This window comes from Rattus norvegicus, chromosome 14 (assembly GCF_021556685.1).
Source record: "Rattus norvegicus strain SHRSP/BbbUtx chromosome 14, alternate assembly SHRSP_T2T, whole genome shotgun sequence".
Taxonomy (NCBI): domain Eukaryota; kingdom Metazoa; phylum Chordata; class Mammalia; order Rodentia; family Muridae; genus Rattus; species Rattus norvegicus.
Window position 1 is genome coordinate 100,448,481 of NC_141547.1, and position 19,398 is coordinate 100,467,878.

The 19,398-nt window shown below is 43.8% G+C and overlaps 1 protein-coding gene across 23 annotated transcripts in view; it reads right to left on the minus strand.

Moving 5' to 3' along the window:
* Positions 1-2,870: 2,870 nt before the first annotated feature.
* The window catches only part of Ehbp1 (EH domain binding protein 1), a 253,134-nt gene continuing 236,606 nt past the window's right edge, over positions 2,871-19,398 (minus strand). For 22 of the 23 annotated variants that reach the window (XM_087583553.1, XM_087583548.1, XM_087583543.1 and 19 more), the window contains 4 exons: positions 11,512-11,611; positions 10,210-10,283; positions 4,101-4,215; positions 2,873-3,894 (listed from right to left, as the gene is read on the minus strand). In XM_087583553.1, the coding sequence (XP_087439679.1) occupies positions 3,804-3,894; positions 4,101-4,215; positions 10,210-10,283; positions 11,512-11,611 (380 nt within the window). In that variant the 3' untranslated portion in view covers positions 2,873-3,803. 23 annotated transcript variants of the gene reach the window in all.

Sequence of the window (19,398 nt, forward strand, 5' to 3'; positions counted from 1 at the left end):
GGAGCAAGGTAGAGCGGAGCACGGGGACGCCCAGGCCGCGCGGTCCGCTGCAGTCGCTGACCGGGCGCGGGGCGACCAGAAGGAAGGGGGGAGCCCGCTGAGTGAAAAGGGGCTGCGACTGCCGCTCATCAAAGTGCTTCTCCCCTCCCCCACGCGACACTTTTCTTTGGAGTCCGAATAAAATACGGTAACAGAATATGACGGAGGGCACACTGTTTCCTTAACTGCTTCTCAAAGGACCGAGAGATCTTCTTAGGACCTTTAATAAGGCTTTGGTCGGTTCTTTTGTTGGTCTCTCAAAATCAACTCCTTCTAATTGAAGTTGGAGCTGAAAGCGAGCTAATGTTCAAAGAAAGTGGCCGCCAGACTAACGAAATTACATTTTTTTGAACGATGAGGGAACATCTAATCAAAGGGGCAGGGAAGGAGGGGTGTGAGAGGGGGGACTACGGAGGAGAAAAGGAGGTTTTACAAGATCCTTCTCTGGTTCACAAAAGTCAGCGACGTGGGCGCTTCTCTCCAGAACAAAGACGCCGCAGCCCATTCACAAAAGCGAGAGAAAGAGAAAGCAGAATAAAAGAACGCGGGGAAAGGGGGGAAGTGAGAGGGAGAGAGATAAACCTGCAGGCAGAAAAGAAACAGCGCTGGCCCGAGCACACACCTTAGGCTCTCGGGTCCCTACCAGTAGACCCCAAGGCAGACGCACGGTCAGGCTCAGCCGCGGGGGCCATCCTGAGTTTAAAGAAAGAAACGAAATACACTCCTGCCCCCAGTTCCCGGGAAAGGCGCGGGCTAGGGCGCACTAGTTTGGCGGGCACGAAAACGCTGAGGTCCTGGGGAGTGCACTGAAGGCATCCCTGTCCTGGTCTTCGGGCTGTGAGCCCGGGTTGGCCCTCTGGGACCCGGGGTGCACGTCTGGCTAGGAAACTCTGCTAGTCTGGCCTCTTCGGGGCTGGTTCGTTGGCAGTCTTCGAACCTCGCCAGGGTCAGGCTTGACGAAGTGGGGGCGGCTGTACGCATAGGAATGTGCCCGCGAGGTCCCCAAGGCCCACCGCGTGGGAGCCGGTCGCTGTGGGTTCCCGATGCTGTTCCCCTCCATTCTCAGGGAAGTGGGAGGTATCGAGTGGCAAGGACCCGACCCCCCACAACCCCCCGCGCGCCATGAGAGTATTTATCTAATCCCAAATTGGAGGCGAATTTCCTTAATGCTCATCCTGTAAAACCTTGGGATTAGGGAGAAAGAAGAGGCAGAGGGGGTGGGGGAGGGGAGGAGGGGGGGGGGAGTTGAAAGTTTCTTGAATTCAGCGCAGAAGATTGAGGCAGCCTTTGCTAGGCAAATGTCCAGGTCGGGGACACTGGTCCAGAAGCTTCGACGGTTCTCTCAAAGGGTACTTGTGCAGCCAGGGCACAGCAGGGGCAGCGTTGGAGAAGGGGTGGTGGTGGTGGCTCAGTTTAAGGCCCATATCCAGAAGCGTGCCCCATTCCTGGGCGCAGCATCTAAGTGCTCCCAGGACCACTGGCTCTAGAAATATTAGGGACTGGGAAGGGGCTTGGACCCCCGGCCAGGAGAAAGTTCCGCACCCGCCCTCCAAACGCTCCCATCCCCCCGCGGCCCTGACCCACTGTCTCTTCACCCTGAGCGGGTTTTCTAGGTCTCTGTCCGCTAGCGGGCAGGATTCTTGCTTGCCCTAAGGAGCCCGACTCCGGGCACTGTGCTGAGCTGCCGCAACGCGACTCCCAGGCTGCGGCCCAACTCCACGGTCCAGGTCCGTGCTCCACCGCCGCTGAGGGGCGTTCGGGCGCTGCGGAGAGAGCCCCTCCGAGGCTGGGAACCAAGCAGGAGGGGCCCCCAATCACTAGCAATGCTAGGGGAGTTTTGTCACCTCAAGGTCTGGGGCGACTTGGGAGAAGGGGAAAGCGCCTCTCCGAGAGGCCCCTGTAAAGGGGAAGGTTTCTCCAACCCATCCTAAACCAAGCCCCAGGATGCTCCGGGCGGTGAATTTCCTAGTACCGGTTTACCTGGGTTGGATTGGATTCTGAATTTTCCCCAGAGAGCAGCAACTTGCTGTTCTGCTCTCATAAAGAGGACAAAGACTCGATTTCATTTCGTTCCAATAACTTTTCATCAGAAAGAAAAAGAAGAAAATTCTTTGCCATCAGGGAATTGTGGCAAGTTTTTTTTAAAAAAACCATTTTGAAGGACGAATAATTGGAAACGGCAGCATACTTTTCCAGAGAAGTGAGTGTGTGTGTGTGTGTGTGTGTGAGTGTGTGCGCGCGCGCGCGTGAGAGAGAGAGAGAGAGAGAGAGAGAGAGAGAGAGAGAGAATAAATAGAGAGAGCAGGAGCAAGAGCAAGGCTAAAGAAGACGCCAGTGTTTTCCGTAAGTTTCCAGACTTGTTGAAGGAGCTCTCTTTGTTTGGACACCCAATACAGAAGAGCCCATTTTTACCGTGGCTTAGAAATTGCTACAATTCTCTTTCCTCCATCTCAAACGCATATATCCGCACAGCCCCTCCCCCAACGGTAGCCCTCTCCCTTTCATTTCAGTACCTACAGACTGGCTGGCTGTGGTGGGACGAAGTTCTCCTACAGAGGACTCAGAAAATTCATCACGATGCGTTTCCCCCCAGTGGTGTGGAACTATACATTTCCTGGACTCTTTCGGAGAGATGACTCTTTCCAAAGGACAGTTTACACTCCCTAAGAATGTGACTAATGACTTTGCAATTTGCATTCTGTGTGAGCAGAGCTCCTCTGGACCTGTGTCAGCTCCAAACACAGTCTAGTGGGCTGGATTCCACATGGAAAGTCTTACGGATACACAAACTTCCACTCAAGTTTTCATTGCAAGGAAATAAATAGCGGCAGGGTTTAAGGTAAGAAAGTTTCTGCTTTTATTGAAAATTTATATGACTCAGTATTGTAATAAATAAACATAACCATTTCACAAAACACACAATGCTATGCTAGAGAAGATGAATGGGATATTTACTTGTAGTACCAAGACAGACTTTTATCAATACAGAATAAATATTAACAGCATTCTTGAGCCAATGTTGAGCCCCAACAAAAAGTAGGAACCAAGCAAGATGTAATAAATAATCATTCAGGGTAAAAGATGGCGCATCATCTGATGATGAACTGTCTTGTAAACTGCTGCACATCAATTAGAGCCACTCTCCCAGTTCATCTTTCAAACCCGGAGGTTTGTCTGGGGCTACCTTAAAGGGACATCCTCTGAGGAGAGCAGAGAGGAACTTTATTATCTTTATGGTTAATGCAAACAACTGCAGAAAAACCCCACTGGCAAATGGAACACAGCTTTGTCAATACACAGAGTAGGATCTAACTATGAGATTTAAGTAACAGTGTTACATACGGCAGGATTGGAAAAAACATTCGTGACATTTTCTTACTCCCCTTTGCCCCCCACCCACTGTCATTTCGCTATTACCAACAATACTACAACAAACATGGTTCAAATTTTCATCCCATCCAAAACAGAAGGGGAGCTGACCAAGGGGCCTTTCTCTCCCCGTTTTGGACAGCATCTTCATTACCAATCATTCACAGGGTGTCTGTGCAAATCTACTTCACAGGGTTTCAAAAATGATTTCATGATTAACTCACAAAGAGTCTTTAAAGCTATTTGGAGCTCTGTGTATTATCTGGAGTAGGAAATGGGGGGGGTGTCCAGAAGTACAATCCAGTCAAACAAAATGTTAAAAAGTTTTAAATCAACCAGTCAGTTTCTGGCCTGGGGACCTAAGACTGAAGTGCAGGGAGAAGTCTGGCCCAAGGCTACTGAAGAGTGCACTTCTCCTCCTTCTTGGCCATCTTGCCTTTGTTTTGCTCCAGAGTTCGCTCCAAATGCTCGTCTTCTTCTTCAGCCCTGGATGTTAGAAAAACATTAGACAGAATTATTTTTCCCCATGAAGGGGAGAGCAGCACATCGTACACACGAACTATCTGGTTCCCTAGAGACAAGGGTGGCACAAAGGCACCGGGCCTCTCAGATCCCCGAAATGAACTTTCTATAAACTTCTTGTCCCTTTGGCCAGTGGCTTCCCCTAGACCACACCCTACAGCCCCACTCACTGCTTCTCCTGGGCGTCCAGGTCCCTGACAAGGGCGTCTCGCTTGTCCACCAGGGCCACTAGTTCATCCAGCAGGAGCTGTTCCCGTCGCTTCTGGGCCTCGGTCTTCTGCCAGTCTGCAGGGAGCGGGAGGCCGGTTACCACCCGTAGGGGCTCAGAGCACTCACGACCTGCCCTCCCCTTCCCGCCTAATTCAGTTTCCTAAAATCTCGGCAAACCGCGTTAACGGGACCACTAGGTACTGTTTGCTGGGGGAGTTTGGCTGGGGAGGTAAGGGTCTCATGCCCCAAACCCGACTTTGTAAAGACTGCTGAAGCTGGGCGCTGCAGGTTAGGAGCCTGCTGGAAACCAGGTGTGAGCCGGTGGCCGGGCGGAAAGCAGGCACCTGAACTCAGGCGGCGTGGGGGAGGGGAGCTGGAGTCCACCAGAGGTTGGCCCAGGGCTTGAGGCTGGGGGAGTGGGTAAACGAGGAGGCGGGGAAGCAAAGAAGGCTGGTAAAATCCTTCTGAAAGGGCTGGGGAATCTGCCTGAGAACCTACTCTCCTCCCCGCCCCCACTCTCACCCCAAACAGCCCATTCTTCGCTAATTTCCTCCCCGCTCTATTTTAGCAGTTGGATGTATCTCACACTGGGCGCCATATGCTTCACAATAACTTTAAAAGTAGTGAATCGGCTAATTAGCATTTTTCTTTGAAGTAAAAAAATAAATGTGCTTTGCAGTATTACACTGCAGCTCTCGACGGCATCACAGCCAGTTTTCTTTTGGAGACATTTGCTGGGTGGTTTCAAATCGAAGCACTCTTGCAAAGGGGGGAAAAAACCCCACATATTTCTTTTTCAAACTCCCATGTTAAAAGGTCGGAAAATGCGCTGGGCAGTGCTTTTTCTATGGCCATTTTTATGCCAGTTTTAGTACTCAGTGATATACATAACCCAACCTTTTCAGCTTTGATAATTTCCTTAAGATGAGCAGCAGTTTCACTTGATAAAAACAGGACCACAATCTAACATTTAAAACACTTTTGAAACCAAAGCCAACTGCTCTCTGGCCAGACTGTAGGGGCTTGTAGCTGTCAATCAAGCCGCAGTCTACCCCGCCTCCCTCATTAGGAAGGTAAACAATGAAAAGAAGAAGTAGATGACGGGGAGATAGCAGAACAAATGGGACCTGGAGGGAAACAGGACACCAGTTTTACGGGAGTGTGGGGGAGGCACCCTGGCCACCGACTCTATAATAGTCCCCCTCTCCCTGCAAACACTTTCCAAAAACCAAAGGAGTGCAATCCTTCGGGCTTCTCTCTTCTCTCTCCATTGCTCTGGGCAATCATGTTAAAACTCACATGGCTGGTGCTTATTCAGATAAACCCAACAATGCTTATGCCGGTTACCATGTGAATCTTCACAAACCACACAAGAATGTGCTGGTTCAAATCCCTCCCCCCCTCCAAAGCAAAATTTATTCAAGACCGCAAACTGCTCAGCGGCTCTATGAAAGCGAATGGTGCCACACGGAATGCTATCTTGTATTTACGAATTAAAAATTAGATGCATCATCATGCAGTAAAGGTTAGTGAAGCTGGAGAAAGCTAGGCGTTAACTCTGTTTTATCACTGCTCCTTTTATAAGCTCAAACACAAAAATACATATATTAAACACACCATGCTAATGATCCACAGTCCATACAAAACAATCTTTGCAGATGCAAAGATTGTCAGTGACTGATCATGATTATGCTCTCGTTTAAAGAGTAAAATACCCTATAGGATGGGGATGAAGGAAACCTATGGAAAACTGTGTCTGAATTTTAACAATAAGCGGAGTGCGGAGAAGCCAAGACCCATCACAGCTTTACTCTGGACCCGAGTGACTATGGACGTGGGAATGCTGGAAATATTTCTAGTCTGTTCTTGCTCTTGAGTGGGTCTTACTCTTCAGAGCAAGTGAGGTAAGGGGCTCTGTGACTGAAGGAGTCTTAGACACAGTTTTAGTTTAATTTTAGGTCACTGCAGTTCTTGAAATATTAATTAAGAGAAGATCCTAAAATTATGACTGAATTTTGTAGTTATTAAATCAGTAGTTTTAATTAATAAAAAATTCTGATTATAGGTATAAGATTTACAGTCCTTTGTTTTAAGATATTTTGGTAAGTTTACAGCCAGGGAGCACATTTTCTCCACCATACACAAAAATGTAAATTAAAAATTTAAACCGAGAAAAAAATAACAAAACCCTAATTCATTATTGAATCACTCCTCTGAACTTGAATACTTAAAAAGGCTTTATTTAATTATTTAAAATGCCAGGATTTCATTAACATTGGAAATTTAAAATTTAACAATATGAACAAATGAAAGCTCTGCAATCCCTGAAAAATTGAATATTTTTATATTTCATTTTTCATATCTCAATAACATTTCTCATAATTGAAAAAACATTTAAAACTGAAAAATATTTGGGTAGCTTTTTAAAAAACATTTTCAGAATTTAAAGTACTGTAACATAAAATTGGTGGATTTTCAGTTAACTTATTACTGTAAATATCCATGTTCAATAAATAGGTTTATCTTAGCAATCCTACACTTTTATTTCCTGTTTTGTTTCTTGAGGTAGTAATGAATTATATTATACATGTATATATACACTTATATATTACAATTATATATATCTGGACGCCAATTGAGAAGTTAGTAGACTTCTTGGGCCATTTAAAGTGTTCCATACTGAGTTGATCAAGGCTAGCAGTATGCTCGAGTTTGAGTTGTAAAGAGCCTTTGAAAAGCTTCACCTGGACACATCACACGTAGGTCATGAGTGCTGCGTAATGAACTGAAAGGGAGGCCCTGCTCAGCCGCAGCACCAGTCACAGCTCACTGGCTGGCTGAACTGACGTTAGCTTGGACAAGCTACAGTGTGGTTCTGATTAATTTAAAGATTCCAGTGTACTTTTGGTATGAAGCCATATCTTCTCACAACAAAGAGGATTAAGTTTTGATGTAGCATTTGAGCCAAAGTGTTGAAATAAAGAGATTCTGTTTATGTCCATCTCAGCTGAGCTGTTAATTTGAAGAACATCCACCCTCTTTTTCGTATATAGGGCTAATTGTTCATGCCCCACGATTCAGTTTATTTGCTGAAGTTGATAATTACTGGGAGGGGAGGGGGGAAATAGTATAAACACTTGAACAGAAAGACCTAAAGTTCTGGTAAAAACCTTCAGCCTTGCCACTATAAATAAGCCTGATGCTTTGATGAAAATTAACACCAGTTTTGTAAAGAGCACATTGGGGGGATTGCAGTCAAGCCTTATCTTTAGTTCCAGTCAACTAGCAATCCTGAAAGAGTTTGCCTCATCATCAGAACAGGCCATTGATAGGATTCTGCTGTGGCGCCTAATCAATCCATGGAAGACTGTGGCTGTGCTGTGTAACAAAGCTAAAATAGATTTACAAATGGGGTTTTAGGGGATAAGCTCCTCCACAGGATTACATATTGATTTTAAATATAAAAAGCTTATCATATAAACCATAACTACAAAAATAGTGAACCTATGCATAAATCCCTTTAAGAAGAGCACCCACTTCAAACTCCAAGCCAAGAATAAATCAAGATGTACAAACCCTAGAGAAGATCCATTTCTTGTGCGGAAAATGAACATGTCCCTCTCTAAAAAGCACCCCCAATGCGTGCAGAAATGACTTTGTCTTTCCTGAGGGAGCAACAATGACAAAACTAAGAAAAATGTCATCAAGGAGTTTGTTAGCTCTGGGGCACCTTGCAGTTGAGCTCATGGAGTGCCAAGCGCAGAGTGACGGTGGGTCCTCAGAAGGAAGGGTGAACCTGGGAGAAGGCCGCAGAGTGATGGTGGGTCCTCAGAAGGAAGGGTGAACCATGTTGAATATTATTATTGCATGACTGTTTGCTCTCACACGGTTAATGTTTCTCTCAGAGTGCCATGGCCTTGAGCAGAGGTGGCTTGGGAAGGTTTCGGTTTAGGACTATAGCTAGGGAGGGGACACTGGGGGAGGACATGCACTTTCAAATCCAGGAAAACAGCATGGAGTTTCGCTGTCTCTTCCCATGTCTTGCTCTGCTGCCTGAGATGACTGCTGAAGCTCACATGGCCATGCCTGCTGACGTCCCACTTAGCCTACTGGGACAGGCACCTCTCTAAGGGCCTCTGTCTACAATCAATGGGCTGCTCTTTTCCTCAGGACTCCCCCTGCCCTCTTAATGGGACAGGGACACAGACTTGAGGCACAGTCTCATACAGAACAATGCAATTTAAAATGTTAGGAAAGGAAGGAGAGGAGAGGATGGGGAAGGGAGTCAAAAGACTAATAGTTACATGTAAAGTTTTTTAAAGTATGACTTTCACTGCTCCTCTGCATGCATGAGCGCCTCAGGCAGAGCAAACGGTAGATGTTAAGCCTACACATACAGATGGCCAATGAGACTGGGATATTTTCCATGTGTACGGGTGTTATAAAATGCATATTTAGTAATAATACTGGTTTGGGGAATAAAAGCAGTATATCATCTCTGCCCTAAAAGCCAATTATACTGCATAAAGCTGTATTTTAGGGACAACTTATCCTTCCATACAGAAGAAGATGGATATAAAAACAAATTACGGCTACTTTCCATTGAGTGTAATGTATAATGAATATACTGTATAATGAGTTATATATTACATGCAGATACATTATACATATATCCTACTTATAGAGTAACTGCTGCATCTGCTTTTCAACTATTTAGCTTTCTGATCTCTTTTTAAAAAACCATACTATAACTAGAAAAATTTCATCTAAAGGAAAAATACCATTTGTTGTACTTGTGCATTTTATTGCAGTGGCAAATTAAATAAAAAAATTCTAAAATAATCCTGAAGAATTTAATAGTTATCAATGGTACTGACATATTTAGCCACTTGAAGGAAATTAGCTCAGTGAAGCTTCTAAAAGCAAAATAAATCAAGTTTTAAAGTGAAGATATACAAATGTTATCAGTGATACTATCAAATGAGATTATAGATATAAAAGTAATTAAAGTAAAGCTTCTACAGCATACAAGGTCACTGAAAAATAGGCTTTATTTTAAAGCAATATATTGTGAAATATTTTAAGAATGTAAGTCTTCACTTGGCTTTCACTTACAAACTTAAATTTCTAGTTTCTGAACTAATTAGAATTGACTTATGGATCAGGTGCCTTATCAGGTGAAAACGAAATTACCTCGGACAGTCAATGGGTTAAGAGGTCAATATAGAACAGGAAAATCAATTTGCATTGATTAGACAAAAGATCTATTTTACAGAGCCCAAAGGATTAGCTTTTAAGCAAAAATCTTTGAACTATAAGGCATTTTTAACAAGAGCTATAAGAAGAGCGCTATAAAACACTTCAGAACTTAAAAACTATAGTAGATAAACTTGAGCGAGCTGATGCTCACACACCCCGGACTGTGCACGCAATTCCCGTCCCATTCATCTCGGCGCCCTACGAAAACTGTGCAGTATTTAATCTTCTCTTATATCAGTCGTTGCCCAAATATTTACTTAACAGGTGCCTTAAGACGCACAGAAGGGCTGGGTGTGGCGGCTTACGCCTAGAATCCCAGCCCTTGGGAAGCTGAGGCTGGGGGATTCCATGAGCCGGCAACCATTCTGGGCTACAATACTGAGTTCTAGGCCAGGCTGTAGGCCAAGCTGGGGTATGGAGGGAAACCCTGCCTTCAAACAAAGCAAAGGGAAATAGAACAGAGCAACAGTATCCCAATGATAATAATCGAAACAATGAATCTCTATGAAACTCCCCAGTGGAAACACCTTTAAAACTCATGTAAAATGCAGCTAAACATCAATTAGGTCATACACTGGTGTTTTACGGAAATTTATTCTTACTGCCTCAAAAGTTAAGTTCTGTTCAGAGTAAACACAGTGATTAGCTATCTACATTAACTCTGTGAGTTTGTTTTTGAATACTGTTTTCTGTCTTCAAGGCACGTATGCAATTCCTGTAGGTACCTAGTAGAACCGACCTAGTTAAAGCAGGTGTGTGCAGCACTCTTTAAATCCCACTGGCAGCTCCCAGCCTCACCCCGGCTCTCACCTTCTATGGCCAACATGGCCCGCAGCTCCCGGTTCAGCAGCTCGTACCTTCTTTCTAAGTCATGTTCTTTTTCCCTAGGCAAGTGGTAAAAAGTCCATCAATATGCTAATTACTAAATCATTACACCCTTAAAACCCTCCCGAGTTTACATTGATTTAGGAGTCATAACTGACTTGCTAGTCAACTTTAAGCCACTCTAAACAAGTGATATACAGACCCCAACTTCCCTTGGCTGGAAGCTCAGCAGTGAGATTTTCTTCCTTCAATTCTGATCGGCACAGAGGGACACTTTAAAGATAAGCGGTCCCACTCTTACGTGCTGCTGGTATTAAGTGCCAGGTGTAAGGCTCTGCTGTAAAATGTTATTCAAAATTCACAGTAAACGCTCTTTTACTGAAAACCTCATGTGAAAAGGAGAGACACAAACGAGTGTACTCAGGGAAACCTGAAAACACAAGTCCAGGTTTTCTTCAGGTTCAGGCAAGGAAGAAATGATAAAAATCAGGGTTTTCCATTCAGATGAAGACATGGTAAGCTGGCCCTCAGTACTGGTACACAACGGGAGCACCAGCTCAAGAGTAGACAGGGTGAGCGTTCATCCCTCCAGTGAACTGAATGGTGAAGGCTCAGATGCTTGGACATGGCCTCCACAGCGCGTCACTCCCTACAGTCATGGTAACGCACCGCTGGTAATTAATTTCTTATCCCAGAATTTGTATTAACACAGTATAATAATGTGCTCTGTCCTTACAAGACTTTTATTTTATAACTTAGACTTTTAAAAACAAACTTCAGTTTGACTTTTCTGGAGGGTTCCTCTAACCCCAAGGGAAAGCTAATCCTCTCCTGCACAAGGATTTGTTTCTCAAACACAACTGGGAGCTGGGGAAATGTGCCGTGCAGGTCCTTGCCTTGAGTCTGACAACCTGAATTTGTTTCCCAGAACTCACAAGTAAAGCAGAGGAAGAGAATTAACGCCACAAAGTTTATCTTCTGGTCTCTATACTGTCACTGCAGGGTGCACACTAATGTACACACTCACCTGTGCGCACATCCACATACAATAGTAAATAAAAATTTAAAAATACTTTACACTCAAAAATTGTTCCCTATTTCTTGACTTTAAAAACCACTTTCCCCCAGTGTCTATCAGTCCACCTACAACTTCTTCCTGTTCAGATGAGTATTTTTATATACTAGCATTCTAAGGAAAGGAAACAAATTAAGTTTAGTAAATATTAAACCCCAAAGAAGGCACTGACAGGGAGCCCCAGATTGGCCACTGTCAGGCTGGGTACTCACAGGAGGGAGAGCTGGTTCATCCTCCTTATTAAGGCATTTTTCTTATTGACGAGCATGAACCATTCCTGCATCATAGCTTCCTCTTCTTCCGTGTTCCTTCCTGCAGATCACAAAGAGCAGTGTTATGTGACACCCTGCAAGCCAAAAACTAGTTCAGCACAACTTTTTCACTTGGAAAATGTTTGAGGTGCTCCAAATGTGCACAGTGCACTGCTTGTAAGACTCGGGTCCAGGCCTGAAACAGAGCAGCATTTAACAACCCAGAGGCTGGCCTTCCGGAGCTGGTACTTACGTAGCATGAGTTCTAGTCCTCTGAACCTACCTGTGGAGCGTTCTGACACCAAGTCCCATAAACAGTACGCTCACCTTCTAAACCCTCCCAGAGGCGGACTCGCTATTGTGTTTCAGTGAGGAATGCAGGGTGCTGACAGGCACAGGGTCGTGATTTAATAAAAATTATTATGAGCATTGTTCAGGCCAGCAGGGAGCCCAGAGATGCCGTGAAAGTGTTTACTTTTAACAACTTCTTGCTTTCCTCCTGGAAAGTAAAATACCTTAAGTGTGTGTACCACGAGGACTCACCGACTCTAAAAGATGAACCACTTACACGTCATTAAGTAACTGTAAACAAGACTGCAAGAAGGACACACAGCTTTCTGTGGGAAGTCATCCCGCTGGATAGAGCATTTAAAAAATTCCATTAAAGAGACACTCTAACATTCGGCTTGTGATGGCTCCGGCCCAGAGGCACTCTTCCGTGAGCGTCGTCTTCTGCTGGCCACACAGAACTGCGGTTATAGGACACACACCCTTGACATTGGTCATGGACAGCCATGTGCCGGTGACACATGTAGTGAAGAAAGATACCTTTTTTGGGGGGCACACTTTTCTTTCTCACCTTTCAAATTATACCAGGTCAGACCTTCAATCCTTTCACCTTTTCTCCTTTCAAGCTTCAGCTATGGTTGTTTTATTGCTTTGCCAATCCGTTATTTAATATTAACATTCCAATTTCTGTACAACGTTCACAGGATAAACTTAAAGGTCTAACTGAATATTCCTGAAAAGACTGTTCTGTTCATTTTCTTGGGTGTGACAGTTCCATTTGCAAATTGAGGACACTGAGTACTAAAAAGTTCCAGCAGTCAGAGCTGTCACTGTCTTTAGAGTCTGACTGGAGCTCCTCAGCCTCCTCACTTCAGAACACCTCAGAAGTGGGCCTGCTACAGACCTGTGCTCATCTCGGGCACACACTGCCCTATATCCTGTCTACAGACAGAAGTCTTAACTTCAGTGAGGGGATCTCATTTGATAACCTAGTGTGTATTCTGTCACATTGCCTAAATATTTATTTTATAAACTAGGGAAATGCCATAATTAAACTACTTCAGCATTAATACAAATTTCTAGAATCCTCGAAGCAGGTCTGTATGCAGAGGCTGTGCATGAACTTCAGGATGCTGCCCTGCCCGCGTGCCTGCCTTCAGGAAGAAGAGTGACCTGCACTGGTCACTACATGTTGTTAGAACTCGACGTGTGACGACCTAAGATAGATTCTTTCAGAGACTCAGCAGAAGTCTTTATTGTTTTACAGGACTTTTCCTCTTTCCTTTAGGGTAGCTGGTTTGGTATTCAGTTTGGACCATGTGACTTTGACACTGGTCATGTGACACGGGCTGCGATAGGCACAAATCCCTGGGAAGCAACAAAAGAAGAAAGAGTAAAAAGAAAAAGCTGAGAAAAAGCTTGCAGTTTGGAAAAAGGCCAAATGTATCCTGGTGGAAGCGTTTTGATCAGCGAACTGACACATGTGTGCGATATTAGTAGGCGTAGATTTAAGATGACCCATTTTCTGATTAAAGATCCGATTCTCGTGTTTATAACTCGAGTGGCTTCTAGAGACACAGATATATTAAAACTTTGTTTTGAGTTTAACTTAGCCTATAATTGAGGCTTTCAGGCAACGCTAGAAGCAGCCAGCCTACTCTTACATTAACATCATTTTCTTCAATGGAGCCCTGCTTCCTACATTTAACAATGTTGCTGTGGAACTGTGTGATTTTCTCATTAACTCATGTCTGTATTTCTAGGTAAGAATGAAAGATATCCCCGTAATTGTTAGGAAATAAACAAATAAATAATAAACCCCCATGTTTCAAAAGGAAATAAACCTGACAGTACGTAAAGATGCATTTACACATTAGTATCCAGCTTACTTCTGTTCACTGAAAAAAACATTTAGTGTCGTTAATCCTTATCGGAGGTAGTATGCAGTGACAGAAATCTATACTCAGCCTAATAATAAAAAAATTAAAGTTTCTTCTAACATATCAGTACACTATTGTTTATAGGGATTTAAAATTTTTTAAATTTAAAAGCTTTTAAAAGCCAGTAAGTTGAACCATTACAAATTAATCCTGACTTTAATAACTGGTTAAAGACCCCTTTAGCTTTATAAGCAACAAAAAATATTAAAGCCTCTGATCACAGTGAGCTTTTCTCATTTCTCCTCTAACCATTTGTTATTTAATCCAATACTAGTAATCCAATTTGTCCATCAGACTTTTAAAGGGCAGAATGCAACTTCCTCTGCTTAGACACTTTTCAAAGTACAATATATTTTTCAAATGAATGCTGGATGTTTCATTTTTCCCAACTGTTCCTAGCTCTAATGCACGAGGAAAAAAGAACAAGATGAACATTGTTCATACTGATTAAGTAAGAGCTCATTAAAGAGCTGTCAGCGCGGTACTTTGAATATGCATGAAGCATATAATCAGATCTAGTACCGTCACTAGAGGAGAATACGGTAAGTACAAAGGATTGATTTAATTACTTAGAGTGGGCTGTGGTGGTGAAGCAGTCTTGTTAGTGCAGAAAGAAAAAGAGGTTGTATTCTGGTACGGCGATAGAAAAGGCAGTTTTAGCTTCTGCCACAATACCTAATCGCAGAATAAAGCACTTTACACTGTAGCTTAAAATGAAGACTGCCATTCTAAAATGCCCACAAATCGTTTAATCTTGTTTAACCTTACCTTGTAAGTACCTCCTCTTTCAAAATTATTTTAAATTTATAATTACAACTACGTTTTCATCACTGCAGAGCCAATGCTACCACTTCTGTAAATCCTAAATTCTCTTTAGTTCCTTAACCTGGAAGATGCAAAGTGGACTGTGGAAGGCTTCTGTGGGGTAAAGGATGACTAGAGACCTGAGCTGAGATGGAGCGCACACCAATACAGACATCACAAAGAACAAGGAGCTTTCACGGTAAAACTACTGTGATCTCTAGCAACAAATATATAAAGCACGGTTTGTCTTCTTGAGGAGGTCTGTATTATGTTTCCTGCAGGAATGAGGCGTCTTTTTGGCTATCAAATGTCCTCACATCAGTGCCTGTTTCAATCGGTCACTGTGGCTGGAGTGTGAGCTGTGCAAACACTCAGTCTCCTGGGACGAGAGCTGGAGAGGGACCCTCAGTGAGGCTCACACCCTTCTCCTGCTGTCCTGCTGGGGGAGCAGCGGTCACTCCAGAGCCTTGTGCAGGCCGGCAGAAGGATGGCAATCACTCTCATATCCCAACTCATCAGAGACTGAACACTAAGGTGTGACTTCTTTCAGGAACTCACTCCTCCAATAACTTATCTATGGTTTTCACTTATTCTTTTCAGAAGCAGGCTTTCAAGGTTTTAAAATAAAGGAGAGTGAGGTTCCAAATCGGGACCTCTTCTATTTTATACTGCAGTGATAGGATTCGGACCCTGGCCTTCATTCATGGCCCCTCTATCACTGACCCACACACCAGCCCACACTACACTGCTGAGAGACCTTAAACGAATTTCAGGTTGTGTAGCCGCCCTAACCAGGGACAGGGAGGCATTTAGCACAGTTAGCGAATGCCAAAGCTTTATTTATTTAAGAGACACTGAACATACTTCATACACGGGAGGAAACAAAGTGAGTTACTCTTCTAGAAACCATTCACAGAGCAGATCACTGTCTACGTGAAAATCAATAGGCGCGTCAGAGTAAGGACACTGGAATCTCGAACCGTCTCTGCAGATGGACAGCACCCCACCAGCTCACACCTATCTCCTGGTTTATGCTGGACAGTCTCTCTGCCTTAAAGCTCTCTCCAGTCTCATCACGGAAATGACTCAAACGTGACTCCAGATACGGCAGAGGAATAGTGTTAAGGCAAACATGAAGAGTTGAACAAAATTACACACACACACACACACACACACACACACACACACGCATATACACATACCCATATACATACATACACATATGCACACTTGCATATACACATATATACACACATGTACACACATACATACATATATATACATACAGGCACATATACACACATACATGCATACACATTTAGACATATATACAGACACACACATATATAACATACACACATATACATATATGCACATACATACATTCAGGCACATACACACATATAGATATACACATATATACATGCATACACACAATACATATACACATACATGCATACACACATGTAATTACATGCATTTTTGTGTATTTAGGAATGTCAAAGTTTCTGGAGGTATCTTTTCATAAGGATTCAGCATTTGGAAATTATTAAATTTATTTGTGTGTGTGTATGGAGATGCATTTAGGAGTTAGTTCTCTTCTTCCTCTGTGTGGGTACTAGGCTGAATTCCAGTTGTTAGGCAAGTGCCTTTACTCACTTAGCCATTTTTCTAGTTCATACATGTAATTTTTCATACAAATTTTAATCATGGTTTCTCTCTCTTTCAACTCCACTCAGACCCCCCCTCCCAACTCCTTACCTACCTAACTGTGTTCTCTCTCTCTCTCTCTCTCTCTCTCTCTCTCTCTCTCTCTCTCTCTCTCATTTAAAAAAACGATCATTTGGGCAAGACTTTGATGGCAACAGAACCAAGCCATGCCTTCAGTACAACTCTGGAGTTGCCCATTCATAAGCTTCACGGACCTCCTGTAAGACGGTGTTTTATCAGTATAAACATTATGCTGATATCAAAATTTTGCATTAACTGAGACTTGGTATGACGGAACATAGAGACCCGTGTAAAGCTCTTAGTATAGCATGCAGGACTAAATTACAAGCCGTGCTAATGGTTAACGAAAGGGCCCTGGCAGCAGGCATGGTATGGAGCTAGGAACTGGGGACACTTCCCGAAGGGCTCAGAGGCTTTTGTCCCACAGTGCGATCAGGGAAAGCTGGAGCTAGGGTTTCTTTAATGAGTGCATAGTTAGTAAGCCTGCCATTGGTCATAAGCAGGAAAGGTGAGAAAATGCAGGCCACAGTAGAACAACACATTTGTGCAACTGAAGAGTGTCACTGTTACCTATAGAACACAGCCTCGACCACAGCCACCGGGAGTGACTGTCACTTACAACTAGTGAGTTTGGAAAATGTAAGAATAAAGCAGATCCTGGGGTTCGGCTGATGCTTAAAATGCGAAAGAGAGATCTTAAGACTGGAAATCACAGGTACTTAGTAGAGTACATCTAAAAGTTTATTTATTGGCTATTTCAAAAAGGTAAAAGTACGGAATTATAATTTGAAATACAAACTGATATAATATGAAGAAAAATGTCTCAAGAGAAATAAAATATGGAAAAAAAAGCTTCCTCGGAAAACCCATGGGGAAAGTGGGTTTTCGGCTTTAAAGGATTTTTAAATTGTATTTTATTTGTGTGGTCATGTGCATGCCAGTGTCCACATAGGTGTCAAAGGACAGCTTGCTGAAGCTGGTGCATTCTTGCCACCATTGGGTCCTAAACACACAACCTTATCAGGCCTGGCAGGAGGCTCCTTCTGCTGAGAAGTCTCACTAACCCAGCCTTTACCATTTTTAAAGCACATGCCTTGGGTACTTTCTGGTTTTGTTTTCTCTGTATGATAATCTGGTTAGTCTGGAACTCATTGTGTAAAGCGTGCTGGCCTCAGACATGGGCAGCCCTCTTGTTCCTGCTGCCAAAGGCTGGGAAACATGCAGTACCCACCCCGAGGCTGGCGCTGGAACCCAGGGCCTCTCATATGCCAGGCAACACTTTATCACTACTGAGCTACAACCTCAGCCTAGGACTGGACGTTTTTAAGTCTGTAAATATAATGGCACTAGGAAGTCTTTGGTTCTCAGCTTAAAAAAAACAAAAACACTAAACCCTAACCCAAACAAACAAACGAACAAACAAACCTACAAAAAGGGAGGGCTCAACCCCTCAATGCAATATCCACACAGAACTTCGCAATCTGTAGCTGCCCTGAGCAAGCCTGAGTTAAGCTGATAACTGGTTAACATCAGGACTTGTGTTTCCTGGGCTGCCTAGGAAAGCCAGTGCACAGTGAACCCGGGGTCGGGGTAGTCCAGGAAGAAACGTTCTCTGCTTCGATTCCTGCCTCCAGGCTCCCGCCCTGGGTTCCTGCTCTGAATTCTCTCAACAATGGACTGCAACCTGTAAGCTGGAATAAATCCTTTGCTCACCAAGCGTTCTGTCATGGCAGTAGAAACCAAAGTAGGACACCAACAAACACTCTGTCTCTGGTAAAACCATTTACTTCTTTTCTTCTTGGAGGAGTTCGACTATGTATGTTTTATTTAGTTATGTTTTTACTCAAGCTTCAGCATCTTTCCTGGATTTCTAATAATATAACAGAATAATCAATAATTACAACCACTAAGAGAAGGTATGATGGTATCTTTTCATATGTGGAGAAGTTTTCTGACTCTCCATGCAAATATCAGCCAGACCTAACCACATAAATAAGCATGCTAGTAACACGCTATGAGCCTGAAGGTGTAAGTCCTACTGCTTCTTCCTTTTATCCCACACATGCTAAGCAGGCACTCTACCGGCCTCGAGCAGGCACGGTATTTCTTTACACATGTGCTTGTGAGACATTACTGGGTGCTGAGAATTGAAACGGGTCCCTGTAAGAGCAACAAGTGCGCTTAACTGCGGAGCCATTTCTCCAGCCCAGAGCATGGAGTTTTGTTTTGTTTTGCTTTATTGTGACAGGGTTTCTCCATGTAGCCTTGGTTGTTCTGAAACTCACTCTGTAGACCAGGCTAGGCACAAACTCAAGAGATCCACCTGCCTCTGCCTCTCCAGGGCTGGAATTAAAGGTGTGCGCTTGGCTGAGCATGCAATTTTTAATGTCTTTATATATTTTCTGGATCAATCGGTCTAAAAGATCTTTTCTATCATTTTTTCAAGCTTCCCCACTCGTGAGAGTGCTACGAGTTACCAACACTTTCAGTTTTCTCCATTGCTTGAATTTCAAATTTACTTCATATTTATTTGTTGCATGGGCCCATGGCAACTTGCAGGAGTTGGTTCTCTCCTACCATGTGGGTCCTGGGAATTGAACTCAGGTTCTCAGGCTTGGCAGCTTCAGTCATTCTCCTTTCTTCAACTTCCTCCTCTTCTTCTGCCATTGCACAGGTCTTCTATCATTCAGGCTGGCCTCAAACTCACAATGTAGCCCGGGATTATCTAGAACTGCTGACTCTTGCCTCTACCTTCTAAGGGCCTGGATCACAGGACAGAGTCACCAGACTTGGTATGAAAGGTGCTAGGAGCAGACCCCAGGGCCCCATGTATGTGAGGCAAGCACTCTTCAGAGAACTAAACCCCCAACCCTTTTTTACACTTTAAAGAGGGTCTGATATGTGGCCAAGGCTGATCGTAACTTTGGCTCTTCGCTAGGCCATGTGACTGGCGTTATAGGCTCACACTGCACACCTGCAGTCACTTTCCAAGGCTGTGCACATTCTGTTTAGCAGGTTTAAAGGTCCTCTTGCTACCAGCAGCTTCTTCACACAGAAATGCATGGAGAATCATACTTCCAGAATC